At 46.0% G+C, this 18,336-nt stretch overlaps 1 protein-coding gene across 1 annotated transcript in view; it reads right to left on the reverse strand.

Moving 5' to 3' along the window:
- Positions 1 to 18,336, reverse strand: part of ptpn9a (protein tyrosine phosphatase non-receptor type 9a) — a 154,827-nt gene that overhangs the window by 59,728 nt on the left and 76,763 nt on the right. The window contains exon 3 of the mRNA XM_055662650.1: positions 9,157 to 9,246. Within this exon, the coding sequence (XP_055518625.1) occupies positions 9,157 to 9,246 (90 nt within the window). The remainder of the gene's footprint in view (positions 1 to 9,156; positions 9,247 to 18,336) is intronic.

Here is an 18,336-nt window from a genome sequence, read left to right on the forward strand (position 1 = left end):
GGTTGAGAACAATTCTGTAACTGAGAGGTAACTAGCTTCCTGGTGACGCTCACATGAAGACAAAATTAACATGATCCAGGACCAAATGAATGAAAAATTCTCATATTTGCTCCGAAAAGGCAAAGTCAAAGAATTGAAGGAATAATATGGAGACACGGAACTACAGCTGCTTGAAACGAGCAAAACACAAAGTGCTGGTGAAACTCAGCGAGTCAGGCAGCAGTGAGTAGGAATGGATAGGTGATGTTTCGGGTTGAGACCCTTCTTCAGACTGATTGAATTAAAGGGGGGGGGGGAAGAAAGCTGGAAAAGAAAAACGAGGGTGGGCCAATGAATGGAAAGTGATAGGTGGATACGGGTGAGGTAGGACGGAGGGTTAATTGACAGAAGGGTGGAGTAAATATTAAGGGCTAAAGGCTAAAGAAATATTATAGACCGTTTTCATCAAAATGGGCAACACTACAAAAGGGGCAGCACAGTGGTGCTGGGGTAGACTTGCTGCCTTACAGTGCCAGAGACCCAGCTTCGATCCTAACTACGACTGCTCTCTGTATTGAGTTTGCACATTCTCACTGTGACTGAGTGGGTTTTCTCTGGGTGCTCCGGTTACCTCCCAATCCCAAAGACGTGCAGGTTTGTTTGTAGGTTAGTTGGCTGCTGTAAATTGTCCCAAGTGTGTGGGATAGAACAAGTGGTCGGCACACACTCGGTGGGCTGAAGGGTCTGTTTCCACACTGTATCTCTAAACTAAATTTAACAAAAAGGGAAAATGTGCATGTAAAGCTGATACAAATCGAGCACCAGTGAGCTAAACACCATATCAGTGTATCTAGGGCTGCATTTGACCCATATTCCTCCAAGCCATTCCCATCCATTAACTTACTTAGTCTTTTTTACCTCTGTGCTGCTTGGATTAACTATAAGGAGATTGGCCAAACTTGGTGTGTGCAGGAAGGAACTGCAGATGCTGGTTTACACCGAAGACTGACACAAAATGCTGGAGTAACTAAGCGGGTCGGGCATCTTCTCTGCAGAAAAGGAATAGATGATGTTTTAGGTCGAGACCCTTCTTCAGACTCAGGGGAGAGGGGAACGAGGGATATGAAGAGGTGCAAAGAACAGGGAATGTTGGTAATTGTACTGAGTGGGTTATTTTTGAGGAAAAAAACATTTGTCACATCCTGTGGCTACAGGAAGGATGTCACCAAAAGCATGGAAGGTTGCATGTAGCAATGGTGTGTAGGGGTAAGCAGGGAATAATGCTGGACTGAGGTAAACACGGCAGGAGAGGGAAACATTAACTTTCAGTACAAAATCGCAAGATGGTTTTCCGAGAATTGGCCACAATGTTAAAAACAGCAAATGACCCTGAAAGATACGACGAGCATATGGTGGCGAGTACTCTGAATGATTACTTCCTCTACATATTCACAAAGGAAGCCATGAAAGATTATCACCGCCCCCGCAAGCAAAATAAAGCACCAAGCACAGTCCACAGCCTGGACGCAGAGGAGATGGAAGTTGTGGACACGCTGTAAGGTTTCGTGCAAAAACATTCCCAGTCAAACAGAGCCGTCAACAGCACCACTGAGACAACCTTGAGAATAGATTGGTGAATAACTAACAAAGTGTGTACACCCCAACGGAGAAGCGATTTTTTCCGTACCATATCTCTGTCCCCACTGCGGCCTAACATCGTGGAGTTGCCGGCCTTTCCTGGAGACCGACTGACGCTCCAAGCCGTGGGAGTCTGCGGGACGTCAACATCGCGGAGCTTGCGATCCCTTTGCCGGGGATCGAAGCTCCAACCGTGCGGCCTGTGGACTGTGGACTTTAACATCTCTGGTGAGAAGATGCCGACTCGGGAGCTCCATGCCGCGGAGAGAGTTTCAACCGCCCCGACGTGGGAGTTTCGATCACCCCGACGGGGGCTTCGACCGCCGGCTACAGGGGCTTTGATCCCCCCGACTGCGGATGGTTTGACTGCCCCGACCGCGGGAGAACAAAGAGGAAGAAGATTGAACTTTATTGCTTTCCATCACAGTGAGGAATGTGGAATCCACTGTGGTGGATGTTTATGGTAACTTTTATGTGGTTGTGTCTTGTTGCTTTTCACTTAGTATGGCTGGATGGTGACTCAAATTTCACTGTACCTTAACTGGTGCATGTGACAATAAACTGGCCTTGAAACCTTGAACCTTGATGGGACACCCCTCCTGTGCTTTCCATTGCCTGGAGTGTATGTGGTTTAAGTAAACAGCCCTGAATACTCAAGAATCTGACAAAAACACGCTATTTCTATGAAGTACCGTAATGTAATGAACTATCTTACGCCAACTCTTTTTATTCCATTTGGAATATTTTGGAGGACCAAGAAACCAAGAACCATGAACTCAAAATACTGTGCAAATCTGATACTTATGGACACATCTTAGGTCCCATTACAGTTTAGGTTAGTTTAGAAAAACAGCGCGGAAACAGGCCCTTCAGCCCACCGAGTCTGCGACAACCAGCGATCACCACGCACTAACACTATCCTACACACACGAGAGACAATTTACAATTATATCAAGCCAATTAACCTACAAACCTGTGTGTGTTTGGAGTGTGGGAGGAAACCGGAGCACCCGGAGAAAAAGCACGGGGAGAAAGCCATGGGGACGCAGGTCACGGGGAGAACGCACAAACTCTGTACAGACAGCATCCGTGGTCAGGATCAAACCCGTGTCTCTGGCTCCGTGAGGCAGCAACTCCACCGTTGCCTTGGGTCAGGAACCTGTCTCCTGATTTAGCTGCAATATTGAGGTGACCTTGGAGTGAGTTTATGACGAGATCTCTGTACATGCTGAAACCATAGGAGTAGACAGCACAGTCCAAGAATGGCAAACGCAGATGGATTATAAGACCATAAGACATAGGAGCAGAATTAGGCCATTCAGCCGATCGTGTCTACGCCACCATTTTCCCCTCTCAACCTCATTCTCCTGACTTTGCCCTGTAGCCTTAAACACCCTTCCTAATCAAGAACCTGGCAATCCTGTATTAAAAATACACAATGTCTTCGTCTCCACAGCTGTCCGTGGCAATGAATTCCACAGATTCACCACCATTTGAAGAACAAAATTCCTCCTAATCTCCATTTTGAAAGTATGTCCTTTTATTCTGAGGCAGTTCCCTCTGGTTCTAGACTCTCCCACTCCCTCTCCACATCCACTCTGTCCAGGCCACTCTATCTCTGCGAATCAACTACAGGTCTACCAACAATTGTACCGCACCCTTGGTCTAGGCCCTTGTGTGGACCTGGACCAACAGAGGTCATGGCCTCTGAGAGGAGTCCAAAGGGATCAGAACGCTCTGCTTGGCCGTCGAGAAGCTGAGTTACCGGCCCGCAAAGTCAGCCACGGAAGTCGGCCATGGGGACAGATTTGCCGGCACTGGCTGGGCCCGAGTTCCAGAGCCCCAGCCACAAGCGTCCAAGTCGACCCGGCAATCAGCCGTGGAAGTCCCGATGAGGTCGAGATCGGCCGCCTCACCCGGTCTGGGCGCTACATTTTCGGGTGGACTTCTGGGAGGGAAGAGTTTCAAGTGTGCTCTCTGGGGCGACCGCGCCTTTGCGGTTGTAGCTCCTAGACCGTGGAACAGCATCCCTCTTCCCATCAGAACTGCTCCCTCCATCGACTCCTTTAAGTCGAGACTAAAAACCCATCTGTACTCCCAAGCCTTTCTTGACGTCCTCTGAGCGAGGGCTATATGTATGTAGTTTGTTTGTTATACTATTCTTATACAAATGTAAAGCACTTTGGCCAACGAGAGTTGTTTTTTAAATGTGCTATGTAAATAAATGTGACTTAACTTGACTTGACTCTCGTGATTTTGATCAGATTACAGGAGGGGCTGGACCACCAGTTGCTGGATGAGCGATGGTGGGCTGGTATAAACTAACAGTGAGTAAACATATATCCAACTGAAGATGTTGCCTCCGCACTAAAGCCAGGGTGCAGTGAGGATTGAAGAAGTGTGAAGAATAGGAAGCCACAGGTCCACAGAACAAGACTCGGGCAAAGCATCACTGCCAAAGGCTTGAAGTCTGAAGAAGGGTCTCGACCTGAAACGTCACCTATTCCTTCGCTCCATAGATACTGCCTCACCCGCTGAGTTACTCCAGCATTTTTGTCTACTACCAAAGGCTTGATAAACAAAGAAAATCAGCATCTGTTCAACATTAAGATTTTACACAAAGATTAGCACCAATCCTCCAGATTGTTTCTTCAAAAACAATTGTAAGCAGGTATTTTCAATCATTTGTAACAATACAGCATGTTCCTGTGCTCTTCCAAGCCCCCATCTTTACTGAAGAATCCGAAGGCCTGAAGAATGGTCTCGACCCGAATCGTCATCTATTCCTTTTCTCAAGAGATGCAGCCTGACCCGCTGAGTTACTCCAGCTTTTTGTGTCTATCCCCATCTTTATCAAAATAGCAAGTGGTAATAACTTGTTATTAAGGAAGGAACTGCAATAATTAAAGAAAAAACTGGAGATGCGGGTTTACATAGACACAAACTGCTGGAGTAACTCAGAGAGACAGGCAGCATCTCTGGAGAGAAGGAATGGGTGACGTTTCTGGTCGAGACCCTTCTTCAGTCTGATCATAACATTATATTATTGTACTGAGGTACAGGGAAAAGCATTTTTTACTGCATGCTGTGGAAAGACTATACATGATTACAATCAAGCCTCCACTGTGTACAGTTACAGGATGCAGGGAGTAAAGTTTAATGCAAGATAAAGTCCAGTAAAGTCTGATTTAAATCAACAGCATGTTTTAACCTCTTACTGGAAATGGTGTTTAGCCTTCAGAGTTTGAAAGGTCAGTTTTGAAGGGATTCAAATTTTCCATTCATTTATTTTTAAGTAGTCCAGGTTTTAGGCTGCCAACTCTTTAAAAAAATGCACAAGCGACCGTTGCCAAAATATATAGAAGCTTTCACAAAATCTAATTCTGTGCTCAGTATCAGTAAATAGTGGTGCAGCAGTAGAGTTGCTGCCTCACAGCACCAGAGACCCGGGTTCGATCCTGATCACGGGTTCTGTCTGTACGTAGTTTGTGCGTTCTCCCCGTGACCTGCGTGGGTTTTCTCCGGGTGCTTCGGTTTCCTCCCATGCTCCAAAGACGTGCAGGTTTGTAATTGACTTCAGTAAAATTGTAAATTGTCCCTAGTGTGTGTTGGTGTTAGTGTGCGGGGATCGCTGGTTGGTACAGACTCGGTGGGCCGAAGGGCCTGTTTTCGCATTGTATCCCTAGACTAAACTGAACTATTTGCTCAAACGAGACTGTTCACCAGATAACTGCAATACTATCAAGAATAGATATTGTTGTGGATGTTGAAGAATGAAAATTGTAGAGCCTTGCAAACGATGAACACATCTTCACGTTTGAAACACGGTATCTATCTTATTCAATGCATCTGATGACAAAGTCTTCAAACGGATGCAAAGATCAGCAGAGGCCAGGGGAAGAAAGTAGGAAAAGCAAGAACATTCACTTTCTTTATTAACATACACTTAAACAGAACGTGAGGCAAACACAAGAAAACGCCAATGAAAATTGGAATGAATATTAAGATGTACGTCCCTCTATACATATGACATTTTAGTGCTGTGTCAGCGTCCCTAGTTGCAGACAGTGGAATTAGTTAGTCTTGTGCGCTTAGTAATGAGAAGTGAACAAACACCATTTCGGGCAGTCACTGTAAATAATCCATCATTCTAAAATTGATTAAACATCAACGTAATGCAAGGCCTCCAGAAAGGCATGATTCATATTACTAGACCCATGATCAAAGGAAGCACTGTAGTAGAATCGCTGCCACACTACAGACAGACTGATCGAAAATAACCCTGCTGCGGTTTCTCCCAGCCCTGACGCTGCTAATGTCCGCTGCTGAACAGCCCCCCCCCTCTTCCTGCAGGCACTCTCCCTCACAGGCAGGCACAGCTCGTATCGACTGAGTGGTTTACCAAGAGGAACGTTGCAATTGGTTTTTACCAGAGGTTTTTCTCAACATTACAAAAATAGTTATCATGTTACTGAGAACCAGAGGACATAGGTTTACGGTTCTAGAACCAGAGGGCATGGATTCAAGGTTCAAGAACCAGAGGACATAGGTTTGAGGTTGAATGAAATGTTGAATGATCCTTTAAGGGCATCTCCAGGGACCTTAAGTGGGGGGCTACCATCGACTCCACAGTCAAAAAGGCACAACAGAGGATGTACTTCCTGCAGCAGCTGAGGAAGCACAATCTGCCACAGGCAATGATGGTCCAATTCTACACGGCCATCGTAGAGTCTGTCCTCACCTTCTCCATCATGGTCTGGTTTGGCTCAGCCACCAAGCACGACACCCGGAGGCTGCAGCGAATCGTCCGATCAGCAGAGAAGGTTATTGGCTGCAACCTTCCCTCCATTGACAAACTGTACACTGCAAGGGCCAGAAGCGAGCGGGCAAGATCATCTCTGACCCCTCTCACACTGGCCGCAAACTCCTTGAATCACTTCCCTCTGGAAGGCAACTCCGGACTGTCAAAGCCACCACAGCCAGACATAAAAACAGCTTTTTTCCACGAGCAGTAGCTCTACTCAATAACCAAAAATCTGTAGCCTCCTTTTGCTCTGGCATTTTATTTAATTCACATGTTTAATCTCTAATGTTTTATTATTAATGTTTAATGTTTTATGTAGCATTCTTAACTGTTTCTGTATGTCATGTGGTCACTTGTGGGCGGAGCACCAAGGCAAATTCCTTGTATGTGAATACTTGCCCAGTTGACTTATTCATTCATTCATTCATTCATTCATCCATTCATTCATTCATCCATTCATTCATTTATTGTCACTTGTGACAACTTACAGTGATATTCTTTATTTGGCCTAGCCAAGGTATGCCAAGAGTCGCTACATAATGGGTACCGACAGAGTTACAAAGCATTCCACTTTACACAAACCATTTTTAACACATTCCATTTGGGGTCCCCCTTAATTCTCGGCGGTTCCCCCACCTTGGGTCCTCTTTTGCCTCTCTGAATCCATGCGATCAAGTCACAGTGAATCTCGTTCACCTTCTGCTTCAACCTACACTTTATCAAATGCCTTACTGTAGACAACATCCACTGTCACCTCCTTAAAAAATGATCAAGTTAGTAAGACACGACCTGCTGCATACAAAGACAGTAGACACAAAAAGCTGGAGTAACTGAGCGGGACAGGCAGCATTTCTGGAGAGAAGGAATGGGTGACATTTCAGGTCGAGCCCCTTCTTCAGACTGGTTACTGATAAGGGAAACGAGAGATATAGAGAGATAAAGAACAATGAATGAAAGATATGCAAAAAATAAAGATAATAAAGGAAAGGCCACTGTAAGCTGTTTGTTGGGTGAAAATGAGAAGCTAGTGTGTGAATTGGGTGGGGGAAGGATAGTCAAGTCACATTTATTTATATAGCACATTTAAAAAACAACTCTCGTTGACCAAAGTGCTTTACATTTGTTATGAGAATTGTATACACAAGCAAGCTACATACATATATACAAATAGCCCTCGCTCAGAGGACGTCAGGGAAGGCTAGAGAGAGAGGGAATGCCGGGGCTACCTGAAGTGAGAGAAATCAATATTCATACCACTGGGCTGTAAGCTGCCCAAGCGAAATATGAGATGCTGTTCTTCCAATTTGCGAGGACGGAAAGGTCAGTGTAGGAACGGAAAGAGAATTAAAGTGTCCAGCAATCGGGAGATCAGGTAGTGTTCATGAAGGAACTGCAGATGCTGGAAGATTGAAGGTACACACAAATGCTGGAGAAACTCAGCGGGTGCAGCAGCATCTATGGAGCGAAGGAAATAGAAAGAAGCCTGAAGAAGGGTTTTGGCCCGAAACGTCGCCTATTTCCTTCGCTCCATAGATGCTGCTGCACCCGCTGAGTTTCTCCAGCATTTTTGTGTACCCGGGAGATCAGGTAGGTTCAGGCGGGCTGAGCAAAGGTGTGTAATGAAACGATCGCCCAGTCTGCGTTTGGTCTCGCCGATTTATAAGAGTCCACATCTTGAACAACGGATACAGTGGACTGAGTTGGAGGAGGTGCAGAAAAAAGTGGCTCTGCCAGTTATTCATTGCTAGTCGGCGCTTTTAAAGCATTCCAATTCTCAAAGAGCCATTCCATTCAGATGCCAAATCTACTCACAACATTCCCAGCCATTCAGAACATACGTGAAAGCTGAGCTGTTTTCAAAGAGAGCATAGAAACAGAACAATAGTAGCAGGAGTAGGCCATTCAGCCCTTCGAGCCAGCACCGTCATTCAATATGATCATGACTGATCATCTAAAATCAGTACCCCGTTCCTGCTTTTCCCCTATATCCCTTGATTCCCTTTAGCCCTCAGAGATAAATCTAACTCTCTCTTGAAAAACATCCAGTGAATTAGCCCCCACTGCCAGAAAATTCCACAGATTCGCAATACTCTGGGTGAAAAAGCTTTTCCTCATCTGTTATCTGCCTGCATATAACCCATATCCCTCCATTCCCCGCATATCCATGTTTATGCCAAGGTCTCTTAAATGCCACTGTCGTATCTGCCTCAACCACCACCATGTTCCAGGCACTCGGCACTCTCTGTGTTCATGGAACAACACCTGTTGTCTAACATCAATGAGATTCACCAGAGTGGTGAATCTGTGGAATTCTCTGCCACAGAAGATAGTTGAGGCCAGTTCATTGGCTGGATTTAAGAGGGAGTTAGATGTGGCCCTTGTGGCTAAAGGGATCAGGGGGTATGAAAAGAAGGCAGGTATGGGATATTGATTTGGATGATCAACCATGATCATATTGAATGGCGGTGCAGGGTCGAAGGGCTGAATGGCCTACTCCTGCACCTATTTTCTGTGTTTCTATGGATTAGGAGGCAGAGATCAGCCATGATTGAATGGCGGAGTAGACCCGATGGGCTGAGTGGCCTAATTCTACTAGTCTGACGTGAACTTGTTAACACGTGGACACACGGGCCTTCAGTTAAAAGCCTGCATTCCCCCAAAATAGAGGCGGCCATTTTATCCCACACAACCATTTACATGAGATTACAGAGACTTTAAGAACTTTTCGATCTTACCAGGATGGTGAACTTGCCGCTCAGCAGCTCGGATCGAAGCGGCTCTTCATGAGGCTTCAACTTTACGATGCCTTCTCTCAACCTTGTATCCTGAAAATAATCCAAATATATTGAAGTTATTCCATTGGTATTCATCCTCTGTGCTCCAGCAAATCAAGCTTGAAACAAATGCGTTGAAATGCATATATTTGCAATGTCGTGTATTTTCTCAGATGAAAAGCATTCTGTTCTGTCACTCAAATCGATGTCCCCGTCATTTTGACCTTTGGGTTATTGTATATAAAAATGAATTACTCAGTAAGTGTGGACCACATCATTGTGTCAAGATACACATAGTTTAAAGAGATACCGGAAACATGAAAAATTATATTTAGCTAATAGTGACTGCCATTGAAAATCCAGTAATAAAAAGGTCCAATTTCTGTTTCGTTGTGATGGTGCTCAGGTACAAAGAGTTCTTTTTTATCTCCTCCTTCAAGATAAATAGACTATTCCTCTGACATAAAACCGGCGTGATTTTCTGGAGCAAATGTACAAAGTGCTGGAGGCACAGTGTCGCAGCTGGTAGAGCCACTGCCTCACAGCGCCAGAGACCCGGGTTCAATCCTGACAACGGGTGCTGTCTGTGTGGAGTTCGTACGTTCTCCATGTGAGCGTGTGGGTTTCCTCCGGGTGCTCCAGTTTCCTCCCACATCCCAAAGACGTGCGGATCTGTGGGTTCACTGGCCCTACGTAAATCGCCCCCAGTGTGTAGAAAGTGGATGAGAAAGTGGGATCATGTAGAACTATGGGAAGGTGTGTTAGCGAGGACTCCGTCGAAACTCATCTCTAAACTGAAATAAACCCAGTGGGCCAGGCAGCATCAGTGGAGGGAATGGACAGTCGACGTTTCGGAGCGATACCCTACTTCAGGTTGATGGAGTGGGCTGATGGCAGCTGGAAAAGAGAGGTGGGGATGGAGCAAAGCACGGCAATGATAGATAGATGCAGGGGATAGAGAGGGGGCGATTGGCAGATGGGTGGAGTAAGTGACTATATGCAGCACCTCATTTAGTTTAGTTAAGAGATACAGCGCGGAAACAGGCCCTTCAGCCCACCGAAGTCCACGTCGACCAGCGACCCCCGTATATTAACACCATCCTACACACACTAGGGACAATTTAGATTTATACCAAGCCAATTAACCTACAAACCTGTATATATTAGGAGTGTGGGAGGAGACTGAAGATCTCGGAGAAAACCCACGCGGTCACGGGGAGAACGTACCAACTCCTTAGACGGCACCCGTAGTCGGGAACGAACCCAGGTCTCCGGCGCTGCAAGCGCTGTAAGGCAGCAACTCTACCGCTGCGCCATCGTGCCGCCATTTGTCGGGCTCTTTCCCACTTCTTTACAAACTCTACTTGAAGATGGAAAAGTGGAGGCCAAGAAACCCAGGTTCGATCCCGACTACAGGTGCTGTCTGTACGGAGTTTGTACGTTTTCCCAGTGATGGCGTGGGTTTTCTCCGGGTGCTCCGGTTTTCCGCCCACAGTGTGAATTGGTTTTGGTAAAATTGTAAATTGTCCCTATTGTGTAGGACAGTGTCAGTGTACGGGGTGATCGGCGGTCGGCATGGACTCGGTGGGCCGAAGGGCCTGTTTCTGCACTAAAGTCTCTAAAGTCTAAAAGAAAAATGCAAGTAGTGGAAATCCAATCTGGATATAACTGCAGATAAATCAATAGGTATAAATACAGGATTAGAACCAAATTGTCAGTGGAGTCACTTCCCTCCATGCTGAAGACCTCTAATTAAAATCCAGCAATCGCTGATGAATTACCCGTTGCAGTTCATGTGTGTTCTAGGGACAGATGTATTGACTGCACCAGAACCAGATCTGTTGAGGCCATGGCAAAGGCCCCAGCTGAGTTACTCTGCCACTCTGTGAACTCTTCACTCTGCCTCTCTATTTATAAATGACCGGCAAAGTCCTAGAGTCATTGAGTGATACAGTGTGGAAACAGGCCTTTCGGCCCAACTTGCCCACGCCGACCAACATGTCCCAGCTACACTATTCCCACCTGCCTGCATTTGGTCCGTATCCCTCCAAAACAATGTGTGTTGACAGATTTTTGCCTTTATTTAAGACTTCCAGCATCTCTTGCTTTGAACACATTTTATTACTTTTAAAACATTTTCAGAATTCACCACACAAAGGCGATAAGATCTCATGCAGCAATTCACATCCGTTCACTCTGCAGATCAGCAGACTCGGAATGGAATACCACGCTGCTCCTGAAGGCAGAACAGTTTAACAATTGTTTGGATTAATGCTGAGACTTTGGAAGGCGCTGGTCAGACTGCGTTTGGAGTATTGTGAGCAGTTTTGGGCCCCATATCTGAGGGAGGATGTGCTGGCGTTGGAGAGGGTCCAGAGGTTTATTTCACGAGAATGATCCCAGGGATGATTGGGTTAACATACGATGAGCGTTTGTCAGCACTGGGCCTGTACTCGCTGGAGTTTAGAAGGATGGGGGGGGACCTCATTGAAACGTAACGAATAGTGAAAGGCCTGGATAGTGAAAGTGCAGAGGATGTTTCCACTAGTGGGAGAATCCAGGACCAGAGACCATAACCTCAGAATAAAAGGACATCTCTTTAGAAAGGAGATGAGGAATTTCTTTAGTCAGAGGGTGGTGAATCTGTGAAATTCATTGCCACAGACAACTGTGGAGGCCACGTCGATGGATATTTTTAAGGCTGAGACTGACTGATTCTTGATTAGTATGGGTGTCAGGGGTTATGGGGAGAAAGCAGGAAAATGGGGTTGAGAGGGAAAGATAGATCAGCCGTGAGTGAATGGCAGAGTAGACTTGATGGGCCGAATGGCCTAATTCTGCTCCTTTGACAAATGAGCTATGTTTACTTATTTACAATTCAAGGTTGGCAGTGAAGCTATACGCCAAGTTGTCAGAACAGCTCTGATGAAGTACAGTTCAGTTTAGTTTATTGTCACGTATCCTGAGGTGCAGTGAAAAACTTTTATGGCATGCTAACCAGTCAGCGGAAAGACAATACATGATTACTAGAGCTAGGATGTTTGGGCACTAAAAAACTGAAATGGACAGACAAAAGGGCGTAATAAAATTACGGAAATAGCACGAAAAAGCATTTATTGACAAAAAAGGCATGTATTTCCACCACCAACATATGGTTAAAAATGATAATATATACTACATTAAATGACCAAAGTTGCCTGGTTGCACATAATTACTAGCATTTTTTTCATATTATCTGGTGTTATACTATGCCGTCTGTCTGTCTGACAGAATGTGCTTCAGTTGTGAAAAACTTCTTTCTACCTCAGCTGAGGTCACTGGTGCATACCTGAAACAAGCTACAGACTCTATAGCCATGTCAATATCTTGTGCATTACAACTACCTTTGAGAACTTTAGCTATGTTTTGTATTTCTTCGAGATCTTTGTTAGCTAAAATCACTCTCTCACATTTTCCTTGCATGTCTTCGCCAGGAACTTTACGAATATCGTCAGTTACTTTGTTGAAAACCCTGCACGTTATTCACTAATGTTTCGCCACATTTCTCAAGGGAAGTGATAGCGTGTGGGAAGTTTGCAAAATTGGAAGCAATAAATAGATGTTGGAGAAGACTGAACCAGCGGGCAGCGGCACGGACGAATAAATGAACGGCCGACGTTGGCGCGCACGGTTTCACCCCGGTGGTGGAAATGTTCTTGTAATTTATACAATGTTGATACGTTAACACTGACATTAATATTAACGTGTTAACATAGAAAACATCATTATAATCACGATACAACTAGAGAAAATAGCACAAGCTTTTAGCAAAATGGCAAAAAAAGTCTGATTTAGGTACTCGATCGTGAAAAGGCCATTATCCTGGTGAAATCATCAAAAAAAGGCATGAAAAGGCACATGGCATTTATGGCAAAATCCTGGCTAATGATTACAATCGAGCCATACAGTGTAGATACATGATAAGGGAATATCTGTATAATAAGTCTGAAGAAGGGTCTCAACTCGAGACGTCACCCATTCCTTCTCTCCAGAGATGCGGCCTGTCCTGCTGAGTTACTCCAGCATTTTGTGTCTACATGATAAGGGAATATCGTTTAGCACAAGGTAAGACCAGTAAAGTCCGATCAAAGATATTTCGAGGGTCCCCAATGAGTTCAGGACTGCTCTCTAGTTGCAATGGGATGGTTCTGTTGCCAGGTAACAGTTGGAAAGAAACTGTCCCTGAATTCTGGAGGTGTGAGTTTTTACACTTCTATACCTTTTGCCCGATGGAAGAGTGGAGTTGAGGGAGTGGCCAGGATGAGACTGGTCCTTGATTATGCTGCTGGTCTTGCCGACTGCCGAGGCAGCGTGAGGTACAATTGAAGTCAATGGATGTTGGTTTGTGCGATGGTCACTGCTGCGTCCACAGGTCACTGCAACATCTTGCGGTCTTGGATGGAGCAGTTCCCACACCGGGCTGTGATGCATCCTGATAAAATACTTTCTACGGGCCATCTGTAGATTTCTACGGCGCATGTGTAGAAGATCTGTAGAAATAGCAGGTCCACACAGAGTCTTGTGGAGGAGCTTGCATGGTAAATAATACAGCGCAGCTCCCAAGCAGCGTCTGGCAAGTGAAGGCCATGAGTCCAGCTTTCCTGAATCATACATCGAACGTAAGTCTACGTCTGTACACAGATAGACTCTGGCCGACTTAACTCTGTTCCCAAGGGGAGAGCGGGGAATGGCTCACGGGAGGCACGGTGGCGCAGTGGTAGAGGGCCAAGGACCTGGGTTCAATCCTGACTACGGTACGATCCTGTACCGAGTCTGTTCGTTCTTTCCATGACCTGCGTGGGTTTTCTCCAAGATCTTCGGTTTCCTCCCATACTCCAAAGACGCACAGGTTTGTAGATTAATCGACTTGGTGTAAATGTAAACCGTGCTAAGTGAATGTAGGATATCGTTAAGTCTGCAGGGATCGCTGGTCGGCGCGGACTAAGCGGGCCGCATGGCCTGTTTCTGTGCTGTATCTCGAAACTAAACTAAAATTCAATGGACGAGGATTCTGCTTAATTGACGATGGCTGCCTGCTTTCACTCCTGCTGTTCTTAAAGGGTCTCGACCTGAAACATCACCCATTCCTTCCCTCCAGCGATGCTGCCTGTCCCGCTGAGTTACTCCAGCATTTTGTGTCTATCTTGGGCAGGACTAGGTTTTTTAAAAAATTCGGAGCAAAGGGAGGGAAGAAGGGAATATCAACAGCTGTGGGAAAGTATTCAGCCTCTGCACATGGCCCAGTATTACTGTGTGGGATCTTAGCTTTTGGACACCATCCAAGAGGACTTTAGGCAATTTGCCTTCATGTACTGCTTGATCTCCCGAGGGGGGCTGTAAACAGAGCAGCATACATGAGCGCACAAATAAAAGAACTGGTCCTTCTAACTAGGTAAGTGAACGTGAATATGCAGTGAGTGTAGTGGCTTCTCACCAGCACCACCTCACACATGCAGTGGTGGTCGTAGACATTCTTGCCTCACTGTTCACCGACCCCCTCCCTCATCACACGCACTGCTGGAAACTATCCAAAGGGGCACGGTGGCGCAGCTGGGAGAGCCGCTGCCCCACAGCACCAGAGACCGGGTTCCATCCTGACCTCGGGTGCTGGCTGTGTGGAGTTTGCACGTTCACCCTGCTGCGGATGCTCCGGTTTCTCCCACATCCCAAAGACACGCGGATTTGTAGGTTAATTGGCCCTTTGTAAAATGTCTCTAGTGTGCAGGCAGAGGATGAGAAAGTGGGATAACACAGAACTAGCGCGGTGGGCACGATGTGTTGGAAGGAACTGCAGATGCTGGTTTAAACCGGGTGGCGTCACCAGCAGTGGCTACCTCGCCAACAGTCTGTCTGTCCTTCCTTCTCGTTTGTTATTTTTAGTAAGTATGTTTTAGTGTTCCTTGGTTTGTTTTATGTGGGGGGTGGGTTGGAGTTGAGGGAAACCTTTTTTCAATCTCTTAACTCGACGGAGATGCGATTCTTTTCCGTTTCGTATCTCCGTCCCCACTGCGGCCTAACATCGCGGAGTTGGCGGCCTTTCCTGGAGACCGACGGATGCTCCACGCCGAGGGAGTCTACGGGACGTCAACATCGCGGAGCTTGCGATCCCTTTACCGGGGATCGAAGCTCCAACCGTGGGGCCGGTGGACTTTAACGTCGTGAAGCCCGCGGTCTCTGGTAAGAAGAGGCCGACTCGGGAGCTCCATGCCGCGGAGAGAGTTTCAACCGCCCCGATGTGGGAGTTTCGATCACCCCGACGGGGGCTTCGACCGCCGGCTACGGGGGCTTTGATCACCACGACTGCGGATGGTTTGACTGCCCCGACCGCGGGAGATCACAGAGGAAGAAGATTGAACTTTATTGTCTTCCATCACAGTGAGGAATGTGGAATCCACTGTGGTGGATGTTTATGTGAACTTTTATGTGGTTGTGTCTTGTTGCTTTTCACTTAGTATGGCTGTATGGTGACTCAAATTTCACTGCACCTTAACTGGTTCATGTGACAATAAACTGACTTTGAACCGAAGATAAACTTGACCTGAAACCGAGGATAGACATAAAAATCTGGAGCAACTCAGTGGGACAGGCAGCATCTCTGGAGAGAAGGAATGCTGCCTGTCCCACTGAGTTTTTTGTCTCTACCTTCGATTTAAACCAGCATCTGCAGTTCTCTCGGACACATAGAACTAGTGCGAACGGGTGATTGTTGGTCGGCATGAACTCAGCAGGCCACATTTATCTCTGAACTAAACTAAGAAGCATAAGCGTAAAATACAAATACATTAAATGGAAGGTTGTGATTTCTACGTGAAGAGCAAATTCTTTTATGAATTTATTCTGCAGATTTTCTTTGAAATGGCTGATTTGTTGAGTCAGTGATAGAGTCATACAGCATGGAAACAGGCCCTTCGGCCCAACTCGTCCATGTTAACCCTTACTTAACTCTCAGCATCATTCAAAAATGTTGGTGGGATAAGTCCATTATTTGACATGTTTGAGTTTTGCTCAATTTCAATGATGCACCACCAGGACAGATGTCCTGTGGCTCTCAAACTATACAACTATACAACTCCTCCCCCTTCTGTTGTGGGGTAGACTGACTCGCATCCCCGTCCCCCCCATACTGACACATGTATTTACACATATATGTATTCATGTATTTTGTGTTTTTAAGACTTGTGTTATTTCCCTCTTGGGATAAATAAAGTTCTACGTACCATACCGTACCGTAATGTATGAACACAGGGGCTTTTTAAAAAAAGTGTAAAAACTGTTGCAGGAAGAGAAGGAATAAATGGCGGAGGGAATTTCACGGCTTTTAGGGCAACGGCAAGAACGAAACGTCAGCATTTGGACAGAGAGAACAAAGGAGCAATTAGGAAACTAGTCACAAGGCAGCCAGCAGCTTGCATCGAGATATCTGCATTAAATGCCCATGAGATGTTCTAATTGCCTTCAATGACCCTTGGCTACCAAGTGAGTAGCCAGTTCATTTTAATCAGCATCTAGAAGTGCCTGCTAGCTTTGGTTTTGAGATGAGTGGTAACAAAACTGAGCTTGTTCTCTCTCAAATCAAACGAGGGCAGCTTTTCATTTCACTGCACATCTCGTATGTGGATGTGACAAATAAACTTGACTTGACTGTGGCGCAGCTGGTAGAGCCGCTACCTCACAGCGCCAGAGACACAGGTTCAATCCCGACTTCGGGTGCTGTCTGTGTGGAGTTTGCGCATTCTCCCTGCGACTGCGTGGGTTTTCTCCAGGAGCTCCAGTTTCCTCCCCCATCCCAAAAACGTGCGGGTGTGCAGGTTAATTGACCCTCTGTAAATTGTAAATTGCTGTCTGTGTGAAGTTTGCATGTTCTCCCTGTTTCTGCCAAATGCCCGTTTCCTTCCACGAAAGCGTTGTCATGCATGCTGTCCCACACAGATATACCACACGTACATACAATCAAGTCAAACGCAAGTGCAATAGATACAAGGGACTGCAGATGCTGGCTTACAAAAAAAGACACAAAGTGCTGGAGTAACTCAGGTCAGGCAGCACTTCAGGAGAACATGGATAGGTGATGTTTCAGGTATGAAGAAAGGTCGCGATCCATAACGTCGTCTATCCACGTTTTCCAATTTTCCTGAGCACCGGGGGAAAATCCACGTGGTCACAGGGAGAGCGCACAAACTCTGTACAGAGAGCACCCATGGTCAGGATCAAACCCGGGTCCCTGCTGCTGTAAGGCAGCAACTCTAGCGCAGCGCCACCCTAATGCCCCTGTCCCACTTAGGAAACCTGAACGGAAACCTCTGGAGACTTTGCGCCCCACCCAAGGTTTCCGTGCGGTTCCCGGAGGTTTTTGTCAGTCTCCCTACCTGCTCCTACTACCTGCAACCTTCGGCAACCACCTGCAACCTCCGGGAACCGCACAGAAACCTTGGGTGGGGCGCAAAGTCTCCAGAGGTTTCCGTTCAGGTTTCCTAAGTGGGACAGGGGCATAACTCCGTACAGACAGCACCCATGGCCAGCATCGAACGCGGGTCTCTGGTGCTGTAAGGCAGCAACTCTATTGTTGTGCCATTAAGAATGATATTTTTCTGACAATGTCCTTGATTTTATTTTCAAGAGTTGTTTGAAAGCAAGACAGCAATGACTTCAATGGTCTGCTGATTGTGGAAAAACTTGCATTGAATCTTTCATGTTCCTTCCAAGAAGCCCCAGAGAGGTACCTCTGAGTGGACTCGAGAATGTTTGTTGTCATATATATATATATGTGTGTGTGTGTGTGTGTGTATATATATATATAAAACAAACAAGCAATACTAGTGCAAAGACAAAAACCATACCAAAGACAAAAACCATGCCGACAAGTCAATGCTGTCCGTGTTGAACAGAGGAGTAGAGGGAAAGAGAGCGCAGGACACGCTTTATTCCAGCAGCTTTGGACAGCTGGGCCTTCAGCCTTCAGCCTATAGCATCAACCTTGACACATCCACTTTTATTCAAATATTATGATTTTAAGCTAAAATGGTCAGAGGAAATCAAACTAAAAAAAAAGTTTGATGTATTTACCTTGTAATGTTTATTTTTAAAAGGGGAGTTGAATTGATG

Source organism: Leucoraja erinacea, chromosome 36, assembly GCF_028641065.1.
Source record: "Leucoraja erinacea ecotype New England chromosome 36, Leri_hhj_1, whole genome shotgun sequence".
Taxonomy (NCBI): domain Eukaryota; kingdom Metazoa; phylum Chordata; class Chondrichthyes; order Rajiformes; family Rajidae; genus Leucoraja; species Leucoraja erinaceus.